Source organism: Rhopilema esculentum, chromosome 6, assembly GCF_057945365.1.
Source record: "Rhopilema esculentum isolate cy_ngs chromosome 6, ASM5794536v1, whole genome shotgun sequence".
Taxonomy (NCBI): Eukaryota; Metazoa; Cnidaria; class Scyphozoa; order Rhizostomeae; family Rhizostomatidae; genus Rhopilema; species Rhopilema esculentum.
In genome coordinates, this window is record NC_142820.1 from 1,061,257 (window position 1) to 1,084,032 (window position 22,776).

At 34.6% G+C, this 22,776-nt stretch overlaps 1 protein-coding gene across 1 annotated transcript; it reads left to right on the top strand.

Moving 5' to 3' along the window:
• Nucleotides 1–1,266: 1,266 nt before the first annotated feature.
• On the top strand, nucleotides 1,267–22,007 carry LOC135686239 (mitochondrial ornithine transporter 1). Its single transcript, XM_065202436.2, has 6 exons — nucleotides 1,267–1,403; nucleotides 1,591–2,042; nucleotides 4,287–4,462; nucleotides 8,108–8,199; nucleotides 9,425–9,485; nucleotides 21,090–22,007. Exons 2-6 carry the CDS (start codon nucleotides 1,594–1,596, stop codon nucleotides 21,206–21,208), a joined length of 897 nt encoding a protein of 298 aa, XP_065058508.1. The 5' UTR covers nucleotides 1,267–1,403; nucleotides 1,591–1,593; the 3' UTR covers nucleotides 21,209–22,007.
• Nucleotides 22,008–22,776: the final 769 nt, after the last annotated feature.

A 22,776-nucleotide genomic window follows, 5' to 3' on the forward strand; every position in this document is an offset into this window, starting at 1 on the left:
TGCATTCACTGATCTGAAAAAAGTCGTTTTATAGATCAGTGGATGCACCTCTTAATTAAGCTCTATGGGAGTCTATTGAATACGCAAATTTTGACCCACTAGGGTGGGACTTTTTGATATGTTGGCTAAAACAAGCAGAAACCTTGAAGCAATTTTTCTTAGGCTGGTGTTTTTAAAAAAAAAGTTAATTCTAAGTATAGGAATATGACGATTGATTGACACAGCAGTGCACCAGTATGCTGAGCTGGGGATGTCGCACCCCTATCGCATACATCATGCAGACGTGGTATATTTAAAGACGCAAATCCAGAAAAAACTGATAGTTCTGGCACCTGGCCCAGGGGGGGGGGGCACTTGGCACACAGACATACGGGGGGGTCAGTCCGATATTTTTGGGTCAAATGTTTGCCAAAAGTGATATTTTTGGGTTAAATATTTGTCAGAAATGATATTTTTGGGTCCTGCGAAAATAGTACATACAATTTTGATATTTCTAGGTATCAAATTTAGAAACACTGATATTTTCGGGTATTCGTGAGATTTCCATATCCGAATCAAATGTATTGTTCATGGATCTAATTCGCTGAGGTTTATTTTACCCATTTCAAGTCAAGTCGGGAGTCTTCTTACCATACTCTTTGTAAGTTTTAATTGACGGCCCCTGACGGAATTTACGGCTTTTTTGAATTGCAGATCTTATAAATTACAGCTATGTCATATTATCTCACCCAAAATTCCAATTTGTGATATTGGGTACAAGATATAAATAAAACTGATATTTTTGGGTCTTATTGAAAATGAGCTGATATTTTTGGGTGGCCTCTAAATGTCTATGTGCATAGTGCCCCCCTGGGGCACCTTGCACATTTGGGTAACTTTGTCCCCCCCCCCCTCCTCATCTTAGTTGTGGGGCTGTTGGCGCACCCAAGATCTTGTAAAAACACTATGTTCTGCAAACCGGGCATCGCAGAGGTCATTCATTTAAAAAACCATAGCAATAACTTGACAATATGTTAATTTGCTTTAGCCGGACAAACATGAGAGAAGAGAAAGCTCTGACAGACACAGTGACAGAAGTCAATTTTTCATAACTTTACTGGATATTTTGTCGTATTTCCAAAAATTCCTCCTAATTTCTTAGAAAGTTTTTCTAAATTGTAAATCCTTCTTTTATCTTTCCAATCGACAAAAAAATCCCGAAAAAAGGATAAATCCTTTCAAGTAGTACTGCCCATTCAAGTGCCAGGTCTAGCGATGAAAGCATGTTCACGGCAGGGGTCGTTCGTGGCACCAGAAGAGCCACAACAACAACTTTTCGTGGAAGATCCAAGAGAGAGGAAGTGTAAGAGGGAGGTTACTGATAAACCAGAGAACTGTTGGAAGTCTTTACAGTCTGATTTTTTGTATGTTTTATCCTGAATACCTTCTAAGTAATAAATAAATGCATTTTTGCTTTGGCCTATACGTAAAATGTTTTTGTATAAACCTTTTATCTACTTTAATAAATGATGTCTGAACTGGTACTTCATTTTCGACCTGGCCTACAAGGCGCCTGTGAGCTCATCATCATTCTCTTTTCTTTTTTGGTAGAAAATGGCTGTTAAAGACTGGAGAAAAGTAAGGAGAGAAATGCTTATAGACTTGACTGCTGGGTCAGCTGGAGGAATTGCTTGCGTTTATGCGGGCCAACCATTTGATACAATTAAAGTGAAGATGCAAGTTTCACCACATTTATACAGGAGTACATTGCAATGCCTAAAAGAAATGTCAGTTAAAGATGGGTTTAGGGGATTTTATGCCGGTGCAACACCAGCGTTGATGGCTCAGATAGGAGAAAACTCTGTAATTTTTCTCTGCTATAGTCAATGTCAAAAGCTAGTGCAGGTTGCAACAGGAACTAGTGCAGCAGAATTGAATGCTTTTCACCATGCTTGCTCTGGATCACTGGCCGCCTTTCTTGCATCATTTTTTCTCTGCCCACTTGAACTTATCAAATGCAGATTACAAACAGCAAGGGAATTCGGCACACTGAAACCTGGAATGTAAGATTTTCTATTGTTTTTTAGTCGCATGTTTCCAGGTTCAATTGGAACCAAAGCTGCAAAGAACCTGGCAGGAAGCAAACATATTCTGTTAGGAGATAAATATATACTTTTTTATACAAATTTGTGTACCATTCCCATGCCAAAAAGACACTTAAATGTCTGGCATCAGGGCTTACAAAACATTTTTTAAAGTGAAGGGGTCCAATTTACTACAGTTTTGAAAGGGTTTAGGAAAGGCCACCACCATGGTTGGTGGCAAGAAAAATTTTAGAAATAAATCATCTTTGGGATAGCTAGAAACTGTATCTAAAATTGATTTTAAGTGAAGAAAAATCTGAGGCATCATTTTCATTAAGGCCCCATAATTCTGTAATTTTGAATTGATATAGGAAAGGTCTTGCAAAGTTTTCAAATAACCTTCTTAATGTAGCTCCTGATGAAATTTTCTTGATTTAAAAAGTAAAGAAAATAAGATGATGAAGAAATAAGATGACAAAAAAAAGATGAAAAAGAAAATAAAATAAAATTACGAAGAATAAAAATGAAACAGGCTTTAATAAAATACATTAACATTCAAATGTCAACAAAGAACCATCAACTATTAAAATAAAAGGCTAAGATATTTTGTATCTTTGGGATATTATTTTGAAAAGTCTGATCTTAAATTTTTAGGGAATAAAGTGCTTTTAGCAAAAAAGGACTCTGGTTTTGAAAAACCTTTAAACTGTGCTGGTCGAAAAGAGTTTCAATAAAATTTATAATTACATCTAGATTTTCTCTTTCCTAGTAGGAATGGATTGACAATACAATCAAACTTTGAAGCTTTCTTGATGATAATTTTAAAGAACAAATCTGCCTATTCTCTATTTCTCATATCCTCAGAAAAGTTCTTTCCAGCTGTTTCTTCTCCTTTCAACAGCCAATATCTCTCTTTTTGTGACGTTTTTGATAAATTTCTCTTAACATATAGGCTTTGGGAGCCAAGCTTTTAGGCCATAGAAAAACAAAACTCCATTGTTTTGTGCTGCCACCAAGTTATTCTGGGTCAGATCAGGTTTCTAGCTTTCAACAGCCAAGCTGTTATTAATTGTAAACATTGGACAATCACTGGTATCTTCGAGCAAATTCATATGTTCAATTATATGTCTTCTAAAAGACCTAGTAGCAAGGCTATTAAAGCTAAGGGCATATTTCAGAGAATTTTAGGCTCAATTAGGTACAGAATTGTGGACTACATTTATTTCTACTTTTTCATAAACCAATTTATTTCCTCTGCAGAAAAGTGGGGGAGGCACGCCAACCTATAACATATAGTAAGAAACAAGAAACCATGAAAATATCCAATAGAATCACTCAAAAATTACAAGAAATGCTTTGAAAGGCATTGCCCTCTTGGTGCACCTTTTTATAATAAAGCTGTTCAAAGTTCAAAGCAAAGACAGTGTAATCAGCTTGTAATATAGATATATACCATTTGCAGCTTTCCAAATGTGTGCTTTGTATTCCGTTAGAATTCTAAGTTATTATACAAAATAGTTTCCTTGTAGTACAGAGTTTTCATTAATTTTTAAAGTAGAAGGCTCACATTTAATAGTAAGTGTCTATAACTCGAGCTCAAACTCAAAACTTTTTTCAGCTTATCAAGCTAATTACAAGTTACATCATTCTAAAGTTGTTCAATACAATCAGTACTGTAAATTTGAAGATCAAGTAATACAAAAAGGTTAAGATAAACAACATTAGTTTTACTTGATTAGCTGATGTACACATGGAAAGAGCTCAAGACAGAGCTATCAAAGCCATGTGCCCAGATGATGTCTATAAGTTTACTAAAGTTTGAAAATGAATGAAAGACACCAGAAGTTATATTCACAGAGTTTTTAAAAAATCTAGACCAAGACTACTTTTTTTACATACTAAAAAGACTAGGCCCATTCTTTTGGTGTAACAATATAATAGCAATCTTTTCTAATTTCTATGTCCATGGAATCGAAAAGCACTAGATTTTTAAGTAATTATTCCTCTTTAATAATAGTGATAATATAATGCTAATGATTATTGCTTGACTAAGTAAGGGTTTCAAATCAATATCCATATGTAGGTCTTTTAGCTGAACATGTTAGAATATTCTAAGAAAGGAACCAATAATATAATGGCCTAGTCCAACCCTTTAAGTCAATGATAATTTTAAATTATATCAATAAAGATTAGCTATGTACATTGCTTGAATCTATTTTTCAGGGGTCCTCTGAGTGTAATGAGGGACACTTTTAAAGCTGATGGATTTCTTGGATTTTACAATGGATTTGCTGCAACAGTTGCAAGAGAAATGCCAGGATACTTCTTCTTCTTTGGAGGCTATGAAGCAACTAAATATTTTCTGGCTTCAACCAATGACATGAAAAGTGAGAAGTATGGTGAGCAGTGATGTGTTTGTTACATCCATCCCATGCAAGTTAGGTGTAAATTGTCTCTGTCTTGTAGGGAGACTTTCTTTGAAGATATCACAGCCACACCTCAGTCAATTTTTTGTTCCGTTGCAGGTTTAATTGAATTATTAATCCATCCTACGTAAAATTTCCAATGATAATGAATTGAATGCAACATAATACAGCAAATTTGCTAAAAGTGACGATATGACAACTATAAAGAAAGCATATCACATAACTGTACGTAGGATGGACTACTTAAAGAGAAGGTCTCTTATTTGGTTTACTAATTAAATGAGAGCCCCCCCCCCCATAGAATGTGCAAACGTACAATTTCTAGTAGATTGAGGAGGATTCTTTTTTGGTGATCAGTTCACTAATTAGCAAGGGGCATTATTTCCTAGATTTACTTTTCAGATATTTTCATTTGAAGGATTTCTTGTAATCTAGAAATTGCTGAAAGATGGCTTGTTTTATACACAGCAAGTTAATTTAGTTGCAATGTTTCTAAATTAAACCTTGAATTCAACTTAAAAAGTAAATTTAATGGATTCGAAATGTGCACTTTCACATGAGTTTGCACAACGTTTGAGATATTTGTAGGAAATTTTGCAGCTGAAAAAATATCAAAACGAATGTTTGCTTTGTAAAGTATCAAATGTTTGGATATTTCAGTAACATTTAACTAAGCTTGTTTGAACAGAGATATCTATATGGTTAAAACTTTTTTTTATTGCTGCATCCAGCGGGTATGAAAGTTGTATGCAATTGCTGGTTTGTAAGCTGTGCATAGTTTTTGTATCATTATTATTTGAATTATCGAAGAGCTCTCAATATTTTCTCGCTGTTATTCAGTAATGTTTTTTACATAGCAGATTTCAGTTAATGAAAGATGTTTCGACCAATAATCCTTTCGACCAATAATTCCGAGCTCAAATTACATGAGGTATCATGAGTTTTTCCACTAACTAGGGTAAAATTTCTCCCATTTTTTAAATTTTTTTTATTTGATGACGTTGGGTAAATGTTATGAGCCTATAGCTAGGCCATAACAAGGATAAGGGAGAAAGGATTAGGAAACGAGAGAAAGTTCAATTTTGTTTCTTTTGTTTTGAATAAAGACACGTTGTAAGAGACAAGGAAACAGGAAGGGGGTAGAGCACCTACCTAGAGAGGAAGGAAGAGTTGTGGGATTGAGTTGGCGCGTTTGATAAGGAGATTTGGAGAGGGTAAACACTGGAAGCGTGTCTGGTATTTTGTGTATGTCCTCCTGAGAGCAATGGCTGTCGTAAAATCTTTGAAAAATAGCGGAATCGGCGACATAGCGCTGATGGAAAAGAGGCTGAGGAGACTTGGTGAGGTTGCAGTTGATGATGAGACGAATGGCTTTGGATTTGACTTTGTCAAGGAAGGGCAAGGAAGATTTTGGAGCACCACCCCGAATATGGGAGCAGTACTCAATTGAGAGACGGATTTGAGACTTATAAATTGTTAAGAGTTATGATGGTTAGAAAAATCCACGTGCTCTAGAAAGAAAGCCAAGGGAAAGAGGGGTGTTAAAGCGATAGAAGAATGTAAGATTTCCAATTAAGTTTGGAAGAAACAGAAAGGCCTAATTGTGGAAAACAAGCAAAAAAGGTTTAAATCAGGACCGTTCATGGAGACTGGAGGAAAGTAAATGTTTTATTTGCGTGAAATGACAATCTGTATGGTTTTTGTTTGATTAAATTTTACAAAATTGTCTTTACCCCACTTCTCAATTTTTACAAGGTCGTCAATAAGAAGTGAAGCTGAAATATTTCTTGAAGGGGGTTGTTTGTAATAGATAATATGTGGAGAATCAAAGGGAAATAAAGAGCTCAGATAGGTGTCGTCAGCAAATAATGAGTATTTGTAGCGGTGGAAGTAAGCAGATCATTTAATGAAAAGATGAAAAAAACAGTAGATATGACAGAACCTTGTGGGACACCGGCATTATTTGAATGGCAACTTGAGAGATAGCCGTCGATTCTAATGGCTATAGACCTGTCTGAGAGAAAGGTACTAATCCAATTTATAAGGGTGTGATGGAGACAATACAAGGGGAGTTTTGAAGGGAGAACTTTGTGCCAGACACGATCGAAGGCGATGGAGATGTCGAAAGAGATAATTCTACTCTCGTGGGCTAGTTTCCAGGAGGTTCGAAAAATGCCAAGTGAATTGGAGAGCTGGAAATGTTTGTTAAGGATTTGTGCGAGTTCCTGGAAACATGTTTTGGAACAATTGCTGGTAGACTGTCATGTAGATTTAGAGGTATTCAGTAGGAGAAGAGGTTTGCGGACTTTGCGGGTGGAGAACTTAATTTGTGACATTGAAAGAGATGAAGGGGGTTAATGATAGGGTTGTAATGGTCGATCATCGAGGCTTGAGTTGATGGCAAAGGTTGATGCAAAGAGGTTTGCAGAGGAAAAGAGGATTGACAGAAGTTATGTGAGACGACCTTGGCCATGGACCAATTAGCCAAAAATACCACTATCATGTATGTTTAATGGCTGCACTTTAATGGGTTTCATTAACTTGGAATGGTCCCTTTCCAGTATATTGTTTATATAAGATGGATCTTCCCAAAAGATGGAAATTTGCAGTCAGTGGATGATTAATAGCATTCTGGTGCTCCACGGAATTCGTAAATAGCGGAACAGAAATTTAGACAGATATTTTATGAGGCAATTTTGTTCTGCAAGCAGTCATCTTCATACCTCTGTTGTTGCCAGTCTACCGTTTGGTTTCTTTTACCCTAGCAAATGAATTTTGCAATGTCGACGAAGCCTTGATGCGTGTTCCTGGATATTTTTCTTACAGCCCTTACCGTATCACAGTAAACTGTATCGCAGAATAGGCCAATTATGTCATCATATCAACTAGCAACATATCAAATCAAACCAGAATAATCAAAATCTGCGAATCCAAATTTAACAAAAAATATGCACTAATTGAGGAGCAAATAAATAAATTTGAAGCAATATTAGAACCTCTAACAAGTTTTTTGCCAGCGAATTATTCAAGTTAAGCTTTGTTTTGATATTCATACACAGTTTGCATACATCTAGATGGATACATCGTTCTGGTGTTATGCCAGTTGCATATTGTCCTGCCAATATCTCAAGTGCTGTGCAAACTCACGGTAAAATGCACTTTCCCGATCCATTAAATTTCTCAGTTGAATTCGCAATTGAATTTACAATCATTGAAACTAAATCGATTTTGCTGACATAAGACAATCAATATTTCACCAACTTCTCGATTATGAGAAATCATTTCAAATGAAAATCTGAAAATTAATCCTAGAAAATGTCTCTTGCTAATCAATGGACTGCTCACCAAATAAAGCACCCTTCGCAGTTCACTGGGGATTGTACATTTGCAAATTTTATGGGGGCTCTCCCTCCATTAGTTAACATTTTTAAAGATCCTTTCTTGAAACAATCCACCTTATACACAATTATGTTTTTTTACTTTTTTTGTTCTCATTTTTGTAATTTTTTATTTAATAATGCATTGAATTTTATTATACTATACTTGATTATTCTGTCATGATAGTAAATTAAATTTTAATGAATATAGCCCCTTAAATGTAATGCGTTTTTGTTTCAGGTCTTTTGAAGACAGTTATCGCTGGCGGTATGGGCGGAGTATCACTATGGGCAACAATTTATCCTACAGACGTCATCAAGTCTAGATCCCAAGTAAGCAAGTTTCTTCAAATAGAAATTTTCATTCATTTTTATTCACTTCGACAAGGTTAGGCACCCCACATTTGATGTCCTGTATTTCAAATATATGGCCATTTACCTTACAGCATTGCTTTCTACTATTTAGTTGTAATGTGACCCAGTTAGGCTTCAAGCTACCAAGTTACAAGAATATCGTGGTTGACAGTGCCAAAGGCTTTCTGTCATTGAGTCAATAAAAGTGGCTTCAGAAAAGGTCCCTTTGTCGAAGTTCAGATACCAATCATGGGTACACTTTAGCAAACATGTCAATTCGAAGAGAAAAAGCCTGAAACATGACTGATCTGTATAGAAAAACACATTCTCAGCAAAATAATGAAGTACCTGCGCAAAGACTATCTTTTCATCGTGAAATTACAGAAAGGTTAGAGATTGGTCTTTAGTTCCATCTATCTTCGGTGGAGCCCTCTTTGTAAATGTTTGAGCCCTTGCAATCATCCAATTTTTCTGGGAATCTACCTTGTGAATGGACATATATTCATAATGATGGTGCAGTAACCAGCATCCAAATTTTGAGAAAGGGCCTTAATATACCATCAATGCCAAAAATGAGATGTTTTAAACTTATTCATTGTTATTCCAAGTTCCTCACAGCAGGTCCTTTGAAAGGAAAAGCTGGCATGGTTTTCGTTTATTGTATAATCTTCATTTTGTGTCTTCGAAAAGCTATGAGCTATGTCATTCATTCGATTCTCTGTTATGAAAGTGATAAGACAGGCAACTGCTGAAAAATGATTCTCAAATATGCAACCTAAGGCTGCGCTATATTCTTATAATATTCTTTGAAATTGGATGATTTTGAGCCTTCGTTTTCTTATAAACAATATTCTTGTAAAATAGTGTATTTACTTCTAGTTTGATTTAAACTGCTTCTAAAAAAGATTGCAACTTTACTATTCACCAGTGAAACTCCGAAGTTTAAGGGCCATGGAGTGGAAAAATATTTGATTATCAATTTAAAGCTTTTTGAAGACTGCACAAGTCTTGTCTTCACCCTTTTCCTTTGGCCCCTGTTAGGGTAATCCTTGTTAAAGATATCCTTCAGTACAAAAAATTTGCTATATTAATGTCCTATGCGTGTGATGCAAGTTTCGTTACGAATTTGTAATTTCTTTGTTTTCGTTGCCCTTCTCTTTACTGCAACGCACTGATTAACCATCTATTCATTCTGTTACCGTAGGTTCAGGCTGGTGCAAGCCTCGGGTTTCTATCCCTAGGAAAGCAGATCGTTCGTGAGGAAGGTATGCATTTTCGTTCTGCTTTTCAGGCCAGTCCCATTCGGTGCCATTTCACCGTTTTCCAACTGTCAATTGATTTCTCTTGTTGATTTCCCTTGCTTTTCTTGAGCGGTTCCTTCCTTTCTTAAAATAGCCATTTTCATTACGAAATCTGACCAAGTTCTACAAATCTTTAATTTCTTGTAACTGACAAGGTTTAGAATATATTTTTTCTTGAAACTCTTTCTGCAATGCATGCTTTGTGTATTTTAATTAATCCTGTTTACCCATTCATGACTCTGAAAGCACAGCTTACGTAGCTATAAAGATAAATTATCTCCTTCAAATCTACTGTCATCTATTTTAGTTGTGAAAAACACTCGTAAATTCCTTGTTGCATTGATCGATTAACTCTTTCATTCCTTCGCTATTTTTTTAACTGATATAACCCTCTCAATAGCTTATTTAATCCGTTATTCATTACTTCAAATACCTTACAATTCAAAGTAGATGTCAAAAACATCATCTTTATCTCAATCTTATAACTCCAAGACATAATTTTCTTCTCCGAAATGGCTCGTTATCACAGACCATTGTTTGTTTTTAAGCAAAAAGAACATATGACTCGGCAATCTATCTCCTCACAATTTCTGCTAGTTAAAAAACCCATTCACTTATTGTTACAGTAATGTTTTTCCTTAATGACATTATGCTAATCTTGTGCAATAATTAAGATTCTTTGCAAAACCAACTTTTTAATTCATTTTGCTCTTCCAAATTACTCCTTGTCATCAGTTTTGCCAAGGAAATCTCCTGAAGTTGGTCCATTCAAACTTTTCAATGTCATTTTTCCGGATTTCGGTCCTTTAATCAGAATTTAAGCCTGCTTCACTGTTAGTTGAATCTCTTAGAACATTTGGTTTCCTGCCTGGTTTACAAACCGTTGTTTCCAAAGATTTTCGTTTGTTTTCAGGTCATTAAAACAGTTATTCTAAAACAAATAAAGTAACTTAAGTAATAATAGAAAGCATTGATCGTCAAATGCTTGTATTTCCCGATGAAATCTTTTTGCTTTATCATGTCGCATTGTGTAATTAAGTTTTATTCTCTCAGTAATTGTACGAACCATGACAAAAAGCCTCGAGCAATGAAATAATTTGCGTGAACTGATATATTAAATATGTTTTCCCTTGTCGTTTGTCTGTTTATGAACTAGGCAGGATTTCTCATGTTTCTCACAAGGTTTCTGTGTACCCGCTTTTCCCCCAATTTTAATTACGTTAATCAACAAATATTAACCCTTCCAATTAGGATCATAAGCTATCTCAATTCATCCACATACTCGATTTATTTTCTTCCAAGTTTGTTTACGTTTATATGCTATATTTGTTGAATCATTTACAAGTTTATTTCCTTTTCAATAAGCTTCCCCTTGTCCACGTTTACGTTGATGGCAATAGTACTTGCTGTGTGGTAGAAAGAATCGTAAAAACAGAATATAAGCACTGTTGGGTCGATTCTACAAACTCTCTCTACTCCAAGGTGAGTAGCAAAAGTTATGGAAGAAAAAACTCAAAGGTTTTGTATTTTACGTCAATTGGATCAGTTGAACGTCAGCGAATGGAAAAGGGGAATGATAATTACAGATATAAATTATATGAAAAAAAGAAAAAAAATTGAAAACAAAGATTTAAACTGCTTCGATGCTAGCAGTCTTGCATTGCTTTCGACAACTGTCTTTGCCGATGCTATTTTCCAAGTCTAATTTATCATTATCAAATATCGTTCCCCGGGTCTTTGATATTTAAAACAGGTTGATTTCAAATTACCAAGTACACAAAATGCTATTCAACTCTGCATTTGCTAATAACCTATTTTTGTTTTATTTCATCCCATTGCCTTAATTGATATTTGATTACTTAGGCTGACAAGACTTCATGTACCCATCTTTTTAATACAGTTCCTTTAGTGCGCATCTACTGATTTTAATAATATCCGCCTCAACTGTCCATTTAACAGCTTGTGAACCAAGAAGTTTCTGTCAGTTTAAAGTATCAGTTAATATTGTGTTTATCGCCCTTTTATTTTGTAAATTTCTTCTCCTTTTTGTAAAATTGCTAAACACAAATTAACCATCACAAAGATTTTAATCATTTAATGGTCTTTGACCCTTTTTAGCTCTAAAATGCTTCTCTTTCAATAATTTCCAGTCGTAAACACTCCTCATTAACCACAACTATTTTTATTGAATAAGCAAATTTTATTTTGCATTTTTTCTGTCATGTTTTGCTTCAAATCAAATATCGCGGTTTTTTCATTGCAGGAACAATGTAAACTACCTTTTCAAAATAAATTGATGTTAAAAGTAAAATAATTGCACGACTCAAAATTTTATCACTGCAATGAAGCTTGGTTCGCCATTATCAACAGAGCGTCGTTTCATATTTTTTTGTTTTGTTTTACATTGTGTAGTTCTATTCATCAACCATTAACAGTCAAATGATGGTCATATTTTGGCGAATCCAGAATCCTCACACTGAGCAAACCTACCCAATTGATTATCCTAACGACTGTATAAGGTTTCAAGGAAGAATATTAAGAAACGATCTTCTTCCAAAAATTTTGCCCGTATTTATTCTCTTTTTCTTTTTCCTTTATTTAAATTCGGTCGTCATCAGTAAAGGTATTTCATAAAACGTGGCTGGCTCATGCAATTTTCTCATTTTTCCATTCTTTATCCCATCTCTTCTTTATTTTATTTTTGAAATCGATCTTTGTAATGATTGAAACCAGTTGAATTGTCTGCGTTAGAGAGAACTCCCAAATGATCCATTCAAAATCCACTTTTTCTAGATAACCTTAAGTTTCATGTAGACTCTCTTTAGTGGTGTATTTGAATGTCAATCAAACTTTTTTAATTAAGTTTTGACAACTTCTGACTGTTGTGTAAATATTCCGTATAGTTTTCCTTATTCTGATTTTTTAAAGGCTCCTTGATGTTGCCATCTTCAATATTTTGAGAACCCACTATACTTTTTCTTGGGTACTTTACGAACAAAGCTATTTTCACTTGCTTAACTTAAAGAAAATTTTCTTTTTCTTTCCATCAAAACCATATACGATCATTGATTTATTTCTTCTTCTCTCTTCTCTCTTGATCTATTTCTTGATAAACTCCACGATTTTTCTTTTTTCCTCGAGGTGCTTAGTTTTTTTTTAATCTTTGAGTTGCGTAGCAGATGCTATGCTTTCCTTCATGCCAACTTTAAAAAAGCCACTATATATCTGCTTCCAAAACCAAGAACTCTCTATCTTATTAGACCCTCAAATTGTTTTATTTTTTCAAAATACTATCTTATATTTCAAATTTTTCATTCCATGATTTGCTCAAAATGCTCGCCAGCAATTTCGAGTAAACTTCAACGTTCTGTAAAAATCCCCTAGATGCTATATTTGCATCCAATTCTTTACAGTATACTTGGCTTTTGAAAAATATTCAATTTTCTGGCGGTCAGTGAAGTTTTATACTCTGAGCAGTGTCAGACGAAAACGCTGTAAAATTTTTACTTTTTTCATTGCCATTTTCATCTTAAATTCATTCAACGAAATCAGTATCTCGAACATCAATGTCAGCTGAGAGCCTTGCTCGTTTTGTGTTGAAACTATATGTTCCTGTAAAGACATCATCCTCTTGTATGCACTCTTAGGCAAGAAAAATATGACCATTTATTCAAGAAAAAGGAAAAATTTCTTCTGGTTTATCAAACCGAAAGCAAATGAGTTTTTAAGCCCTTATCTGTCTGGTATCAATTCTTCTCTTGATGTAAAAATGAACCTGACCAATTAATATATGACCTGTTGATATATTCTCACAACATTAGATAACAAAGCCCCTAAAGTTACAATTATATTCGAATGTGGTCTTTGTACCCTCACCTGTAGTCTTACAGGGAGAACTGCTATGACTAGATGCAAAAATTACCCTTTCTCGTTAACCTGGGTGAACCGGATTCTTGCAAGAAGAACTTTACTGTTTTGAGCCGCACAACAACCAAACATTCTTCAGAACTATTCTAAACTATTCTTCAGACAAATTCAGACATTTTTTATTCTTCAGACATTTTTGATTCTTCAGACAATTTCCTTGACACTTTGGAATATGTCAATATTGAGTCATTGAATCAATTTTTCTATTTTGATGTAGTTTAATCGGTAAAATATTTTAGAGTCGTATCTAAAAGAATTGCCCTAGCAAGAATAGTGTATCTATTTCTACATTTTTAGGAGTTTAACTCCGAAATATTCAAAGAGTTTGTGTACCTGAGCAATTAAAGCATCTGTATTTTGTGCAGCGATTCATATCTTGATTTAAATGATCATGATCTGCTGTTATATATGCGATGCGATATCATTTTGCCTAATGCAATGAGCAACAGTAAAAACATACTGATAAGACCGAAAGATTGAAATAATTTTAAAGAAGCATACCTGAAGTCTTCTTCCTAAAAACAGGCAGTTTCCAATAGCTGAGAAATATTCTCCATAAACGCATTGGTTTTTTTTGTTTTTGACAAGGTCTGTAAAGTGATATTATACTGATATTTTGGCAGGAACTTGACATATAAAATTACGGCGGGACAGATTTCGCAAATGTATACTTTCTTCAAGTCACATTACAAACGTTTGCAATTGAAATTGGTCCAGGGTTTATTTTATCGTGCAGTGATAACCAATTTGTGCAGTAATAAATCGTTATTGTGCAGTGATAAACTCAAATTTTGTGCAATGAGAAAACTAAAATAAAGAGATTTGGCACTGAAAAATCAAAAATTGAAGCAACTGCCAGTGGATACATAAAGATAATAAGAGAGCATTACAATATTAAAAACGAGAACATAACAGTAGCAGTGATTATAATCTATGAAATCTCTTTGAAATTTGTTCAGTATCCAAAACCTATCGAGATTTTTCACAATCCATTTAGTTTGATGGGTGTGGTCATAAAAATTTTCAAAAGGTGACATCCAAATTTTCAAAAATTTTGAATATGTGCATTGATAAAAATAATAAACTCTCAATTGGTCCGTGAAATTAATCGCTTCCTTGGACGACAAGGGTTGCCGGTATATCGCTCCTGGCGTTGGTTGCAACAACCCTGAGCTATAAATTCAAGTATTTGATAGATTCCCACCAGCGAGTTGCTAGTAACCAAACATTTGCTGAATTACTGAGACTTCATTTTATTTCTTTTTTAATGTGTTTACCTTATTTGCTGGCATTTTCCCAAAGTCAGTAACAAACAGTTAATTTGTTTCTGTTCCTATTTCCGTCTTCATTTCAACATTAGCTACACATAATCCTAGGCCTTTGGCTCCTTCATAGAAATATTGATAGCCTCAATTTCCTCATGATTCTTACATACCTGCTTTTGACATCAACACATTCTCGTCTAATTTACTGCATACAATAAGTGCTTTAAAGCAAAAATAATCGTTAATATCTTTAGGAATGGAAGGCCCCCCACGATTGTTGTATGCGATAAACAAGTTATTTAAAGGAAGTTTTCGTCATTGTGTTTCTTTTTATCTTCTTGCACAACCCCCCCCCCCCCCCTTACAGTTATTTTACTTATATTTTCTTTTTTATGTTGTCAGTATTCTAAACACTTTTATTTTCGTTGAAATTATCAACAAAAGCTTTATTTCTACTAAGTTTGGCATATTTAGATATTTAGTTAAACGGAGGTACCATTTTTGGAATCATTTGATATAGTTTAGGTAGAATCTCTTTTTTGTGATAGATTGATGGATATGATTTGCTTCTTACTACAAGACAGAGGGAGCATCGACAACTTTCTAGTCATTATTAACTGCATTTCATCCAGTGAGATGCCCTATAAACTTTTCCCGTGACGGAGCTGGTTCTCTATCCTGTTACAACGAGGCATCATTTAGCGGACATTCGAAGAGTTCTGTTAATGGAATCTATTGAATCTGTTTTATGACTTGCCTCACTTCACTTATAGATGTATTTGTCCATTGGCACTCTCAACCCCTCAGCCCCCCTCCCCCCCCGCTATACAGAACGTTATATGCACTTCTCCTGTTTCGTTTTGAGGTTATTTTATGATTGCGTTGAAAGCATCAAATATCTGAATAGGCTGAATTATCAATGTTTTTCTGTATGGACATCAACAGGTTATAACTTTGAATAGTTCGTTCTGAGATTTCAGATTTGCTTACCAATTTCAAAGTAGCAAATTAAACAAAGTGGCAGTAGAAAATATTTTGTTGAGAAGCTAAGAATACATCTCCTTTTCTCCTTAATCAGCAAGCCTATAATGTAGAAACTTTATCCTTTTTGCCTGTTTCTCTCTTTGGAAATCAGTATCTTACAACAGTATCTCAAGCTTCCTCATCAAACGTCTCTTCTTTTCTTGCTGTTTTGATTCATGTCTCAAAGACTGGGCAATTATCGAAGATTCCAATCTCAGAAACTCATAGATCCTAACGACAGACTTTAATCTAAAGCTGAAATACTGATAGCTCAATTTTTCGCCTTTGCTTAAGGGGTAAATACTAAATATAGTTGACACTTAAGAAACAGTGACTGGAAAATTAATCAAGTTTTAAATTTGCGATAGATTCGTTTCTGTAATTTTCTTCATTAATTGATCTCTTCTCTTTAATGCATATGTATAATTAGTCTCTGGAACAAACATTTAGGATAATCTTTCTTATCCTTCTCGGTCTTTAGGATTAGAAAAGATTTCAAGTTTAATTACTGATAAGGCGTCTCTTTTTTTCATGAAGAATTTGGCGGTGGTTTTTTAAGTTTGGTAGGAGAGTGATAACTTTGATGATAAGAAATGAATTTTGAGTCACCGAACTCTCCTTCCTACTTTTTGCTTTACAGTTCTCTCTCATTAACTGTAAACAATTTTCTGTCAGTTGTTTATTGGTTACAATTCTTATTGCTATCTATTCCTTTCTTATCGCGATTTACCTTTCTCTGTGTCCTCATTTTTTCAGAATATCTTTTTTATAAATTATCTCTAAAAATCATTTTCACATGCCACATTTAATTTTTCTCATCTATAACATTTGCTTTTTCTTTAACATGTTGAACTTATTTTTCCTGCAAGTAGAATTTTTTGCAGCTAGAAGCAGGTTGAAAGATTGTTTCTTTACCTCTAAGGTACTGTTAGTTTTGGAAGCATATTTTATTCCCTCGTTCAGTGGCTGCATATTTATTTTTATAGCTTATGAATAATATATATCTTTTGTAGATTACAAAGTTTAAGAGCTCTTAAAAGTAAACTCTTTGCTGATATTTTTCCTTTGTTTGATATCCCTCTGATGGGCTCCACCTGGCGATTTCGTCTTGAAGTTCAGTTATCGCTTGTCACATGGTACCTTTAACGATTTGCACTTAATTTTGTGCTACTCAGATTCTGCAATGTATTTCAATTTTCAACAGTTTTTGCTTCAACTCCTTGGCGGTACTCCGGTTCAATTTGCTTGTGACCTGGGCTGAGGGAGGCCTCTTGCGATTCTAATTAAGTCTGCGTAGGAGAATCAAATGATTTCGAAATATTTTATTTTCTTCATTCGGATGAAAAGGAAATAAGAAATAATAACATTGGACAATAATTAATAAGGATGAGAATGTTCCTCTTTTGTGTTTAACGGAAAAGGGAGATGATCGCTCTATTTGAAGGAATACATGCTTGCATAATGGTGTGTTATTATTGCAGCGGGCCTCTTTTACCTAGTAAATTGGATGTGCATACCCATCAAATGGCTTATCTTATGGATAAATGCTTAATAGAGAAACATGTTGACTGATATGTTTTTGCCACGGGTGCGATACTATTATCCTTTCAAGCTCGCGAATAGAATCTGAAATCATTTTCTATTACAAGATTTTCATTAATTTTTTTAACCTATTTATGCCTGTGGACCGCAGATTGTTAGGTCTATGAATAAGGCTTCCTTTAGCCATGCTAAGATTTGTAAACAAGAGAAGCAGGTTTTATAGGATACCTTTGAATCCCTACAGCGAAGAGATCATTTTGTTTAGTTGTTTAATTTATTCCTTAAATAAGACAATCTTTGTTATTGTTTATAAACTTATATTCATTTTGAAGGTCAGGGCTTCAGGATTGTTGTTAATAAATATGAATTAGTTTAGATGTGACTAAATATAACACAAATTCTTGCTATTTTAGCCGTTGATCAATGATTCTATAAATGGATCGTATTGTTCCAATTTACATATATTTTTGTGACATACTAAGCTCGGGTTTACATATTCTTAACGAACTCAGATTAAAATAAACTAAGCTCTGATTTGGTACTCAGTATCTAAATATAATGTTAAATTAATTGCTTAGGTTTTCCAAATACCTAATGCAAAAGAGCTGCTTTTTAGAAACCTAAAATTATAACACAAACTCACATGAAATAAAACACATAATCTGTCGCAATTTCAATTGTTATGTTATTTAAACAAAAAATAGATGCCTATTCGTCGAAAAAATCGTTTCTATTCCATCTTTAAGGAGGATTTTCGTTTTGTTCTTAAGTTTTTATCATCCTCGAGTTCCTTCTCTTGAAGGCGGTTTCTTGTACGAAAATGCGTGTAGTTGTTGATTTTTAATCGAAAATTTAAGTTTGAAGTGAGGCGTTGATAAAGATGGCATTTTTGCATGTTTGTCAATATTACAGAACATCAGAACGTTTAGGAAATTCTTTTTTTCCACTCTTATAAGACCATTCGTCTTTTATCTTGTTCGCTCTTCACTCTTAGAATTAACTACCGCGCTCCTATCAAAGTTTGATATGCTGCTTACCTTGTGGTGGTAATGTGAAGAGGGCAAAGAACCTTCCCAAACTGGCCTAAGCAGCCCTTCGTCTGCAATATGAGAATGATCAACCTTCCTTTGGGGATCAAGCTATCTACCCCATCTCTGTCACCTTATGAGGTTGAGAGAGTATACTTGATAAGTGCTTTGAACTTCAAAGTGTGGGAAAGGGTATACATAAACTAAAAATTTGTTTATTAATTATTAACAAACATCAAGTTAAAAATTGCTACGGGATATGATCTCGAATTCCCTATGACGTAGCTCCTGTTTGTATTAGTGGATGACACCAAATTTCCTCCAATTCCCAATTTATTTCATGGAAATTTTTTTCTTCACTCTCAAATTTTAGCGATTTCTTTTCTAATTCTTGCTATTTTTATAAATCTGAAATTATCTAAGAGGAATCCCTCTGAACTTCGCTATCGATTTTTTGACTTTACCATTTTTTGATGTAGCGTCTGTTTTAATCTGTCTAAAATTCGTTAACTGGCTAGTAAAATTTTGTGTCTTCATGAATTTCGATTTTGAAATGTGGTACAACTGCACAGTACGTTTTCTTTCACCAAAGTACAGTAAATCCCCCAAGACGAATCTCCTTTTTCAAAAGTCACACTATCCTTGTTTTCTACTTCAAAGGTGCAAAATGTTTTTATTCCAAGAATTGTATTCATTTTATTAGGAAAGGAAAGACCGAAATATCTTATATTATAAAATACTTTAGTTCAATTTTTACCTGAGGCACAAAAATGGCTTAAAAGTGAACAATAAAAAGGGTTTTTTTTAGGGTTCTTATCTCAAAACAACCTACACGCAGAATTCAATTAAAAATAATCCTTGGTCGATGTATTTTTCTACTCTACTGCTTGCTGCTGTTGGCAGTTTTTATAGCAACTACTGTAACTTATATTCTTTACCCTTTGTCATTCAGTTAAAACGTTGCCTTTAAAGGCTCTTGCGCAACTACCTTTCTTAGCGACAGCTTTCTAGATAAATTTATTGCGTTTTGTATTTTCATGCAGTTCGATATTAGGCCGGTTTTGAACAAATAATCGCAAAGCATGCCGGTTGCGCAAGAGCCTTTGAGTGGTTTGTGCATTTAAGAACGCATTTCAGAGCCTTCCTCGGCATTTCACAGACAAAAAGCGACGGTGATTTGTGTTTGCTATTTGCTTGTGATTTAACTGTGAAGTGCCCGCATTCAAAATGCTTAACTATAATACATTAGGCAATGCACTTCCCCATGCTCTAAGCCAACAGTGCCTTATTGTAATGCCTTTTTAATTAAGAAGATGCATCGCAACAACGCCTGTTTGCGCATCGGCATTGGCAGCCTTTGCTGATGCCTCCATTTTGATACCTTCTCTAATCCTGAAAAATTTTGATGGATAAAACAGTGCTTGTCCTTAGGGTAACCAAGGCCTAAATATAACGTGTCTTCCGCATTGAAATGCTTGATAAAGCCATTCACAAAAGAGGCATTAAATAACAGCTAGTCACATTAGAGAGTTACTCATATGGGATAAACTGACTACGGAGTAAGGCACTGGGAACTTATTTTGTTGACATTCTTGCCAACCTGATGCCATTTACTGCTTATTCCCAAAGAAACGCTTAAGCGGTATTCATTTTAAAGAACTTTTCTCTAGTAAATTAAAGGTTTCTAAGCCGGAATTTGGCCGTGGGGTCTCTTGCAAAGGCATTGCCTTGTACAAAAATGCATTTACTTTTCTTGTTTGATTCAGTTATGCATTTCCAAATGGTATTTGTTCTAATACCTTTAATGCTGTTGACCTTATTGAAAAGACTTTAAGTCCTGCATTTTCTCATCTTTCTTAAACCTCATATGATCATTAAATAATAAATTATTTTTATGTGATTATCTGACTTACAGTGCAATCTTTTATTTCATCTCATATTATCACTACAGCTGAGAAGGCATTGGTCTTTCGTGCCCCAATCAGCCGCCGAATTCTAATCCTTTCACGTTTTGATTTGTATAATTCTTTGAAGCTATTTCCTGCTTTTGCTACAAATGCAGGACAACAAAAGCATCGTTTATCTATTTCCTGTAACTAAGTAGTAATTAAAACACTTGAAATCCTCCTTTAGCGTACTGCTATGCAAGAAAATGTTTTCGCAAGGACATTTAGATACTATCCAACTCATCATGTATGTCACCAATCTCAGTTTTCTAAATCAGCATTCCTTCCCCTCTCCACTGTTTGAAACCAAAGATATGTTAGTCTTTGTCTTCGTAGACCCTCTATCAGGCCATGCCAGTAAAATTATCGTTTTTTTGTTATCATATAAGTAAAACTCTCAATAGGATTCAGGATGAAGACCACCACAGAAAACACGAGTTTCACGTCAAGGCCGACAATGACGAGCTCGTTTCCTCTTTAGCTAACTGAAATATTTAAAGAGTTCTTCATGAAGGAGGGAATTGACTGGTGTAACTCCTTCCGAACTATGTTTGTGTAAGAAAAAGAAACCATTCCTCTTCTTTATCAAGCAACACTGGCCCCAAAAGATATTTGGATTAAATGATGATTCATATTTATGAAACGTCTGTGTGATAAATTATGTATATTCATGGATGTATACATATACTTTGGCATCCATTTAGAGCCTGTTTCATCTCTTTGGTCCATAGTCTCACTGTTTGAGTCCTTGGTCTCAAAGTCTAATATCCAGTTCTATCCATATTTTTGTTCTTGCTGTCTAAGATTGCTGTCTAACTGTGCTTTGATTTTTTCTAGGATTTGCTGCCTTATACCGTGGAATAAGTCCGTGTCTACTTCGTTCTTTCCCTGCCAATGCTGCACTGTTTGTGGCTTACGAATATTCAAAGATGTTCCTCAGTGAGCTCTTTCCGTAGGTGAATTTTTAATATTTGGTTTACACTAAAATGGCATCCAAATGACAAGTCTGGTGGATGCTTCGAACTGCGATGAACATTGTGTTGCAAGTAAGAAGAAGAGATTGACCACTTATGAGAAAAATATTCAATTTAGATCGATTAGGGGAAGTATCGGGGCCTAAATGGATACATGTTTCGGTATTATACAAGTGATAGACAGAAATCTAAGGGTTCATGTCAGGGCAAATTATTGTTAACGTTAAGAATTAGAGGGCTAGATTACCTAATTTGTTATTGGGGTTTTCAATTTATTTAATAGATAAGTATTTATTAGGTGTTTCAATTTATTTGGTGTCAATCCGTTTCTTCCAAACATTCTTTTTACAGATTTGATGTAAACTAAACAAAAATTACCATGAACACACTTTCTTTCAAAATAAATCATTTTTTAGTAATTGGGTCTTTTTGGAAATTTTCAACTTGTTTTTTGAAGCAAAAAATCATTGCGCTTCAAGTTGTGTATTTAAGCACTTGGAAGAAAAGGACGGAAAAAGGCACCTTGGTGGATTGCTAAGCATACCACATTTGTAATCAGGGACGGGTTAAATTTACAGGGTCTCTCTTTATAGCAGCTAATGTATCGTGGCTAATTGAATGACCCTGTTTAAAGAACGTATTTTTGTTTTTTTTTCATTTTCACATATAGGTTTTTGACATAGCAAAGACTTCATATCAATTTTTTATGACATATACTTATAGTCATTTTCCATTTGTGCCAGTTAACTTGTTCGTAGCAAGTTGTTTATCCAGTGTTCTATACAGCCTCGATTTTTTTCTATGACATCTATCACACACATCGAAGTGAAGCTTATATCGACGAGAATATCTTTCTTTACTGTCGTACCCTAGAGGCCAGAGTCTCCATAATTTAGTCTCATATATATTGATTTAAAGGATTCATTAAAACGTTGAAAGGTTTCCTTCTTCGCTGCTGCATTGGTCTACAATTACATATTCCGTGGTTTTTGAGGCTCTGGTACCCAGAGTAATCTTGTCGACATATCTGCAATCAATAAAACTGAACTCTGGTGTATTTTTTCTTCTTTTGAGAATCTTTTAGGAATTGCCATTATGCTCTAGAAGAAGCATGAAATACGGCACATGATATGCAGGTACTTCATGCCTTCTCGTTTTTGGTCAACGAAATTATTCTACATGCCCAAATACATGCTTTGGCCCAATTGATTTTATTGTCGTGCTATTTTTTAGACTTCTGTTTTAAAACCATACAAACAAGTCGAATCTCTGCGCGAATACCAGGATCTTTAATAGATACAAATATTTGATCTGTAAACATTCAGTGCTTGGTTTATGGCATATAATGTCCATATTTTATTTGGCAGTAAATCATTGTATAATCCTTTGTCGTGGATTTTAGTCTTTACCATTGATGCCACAAATTACTCGTCGTCGTTTTTCTTATTGCCTTGTCTATACTAAGACAGAAATATGCACATATTTACCTAAATGGTATGCAACTCATTTGAAATTAATAAGACCACCTTGATAGGAAGATCGCTTGCAAA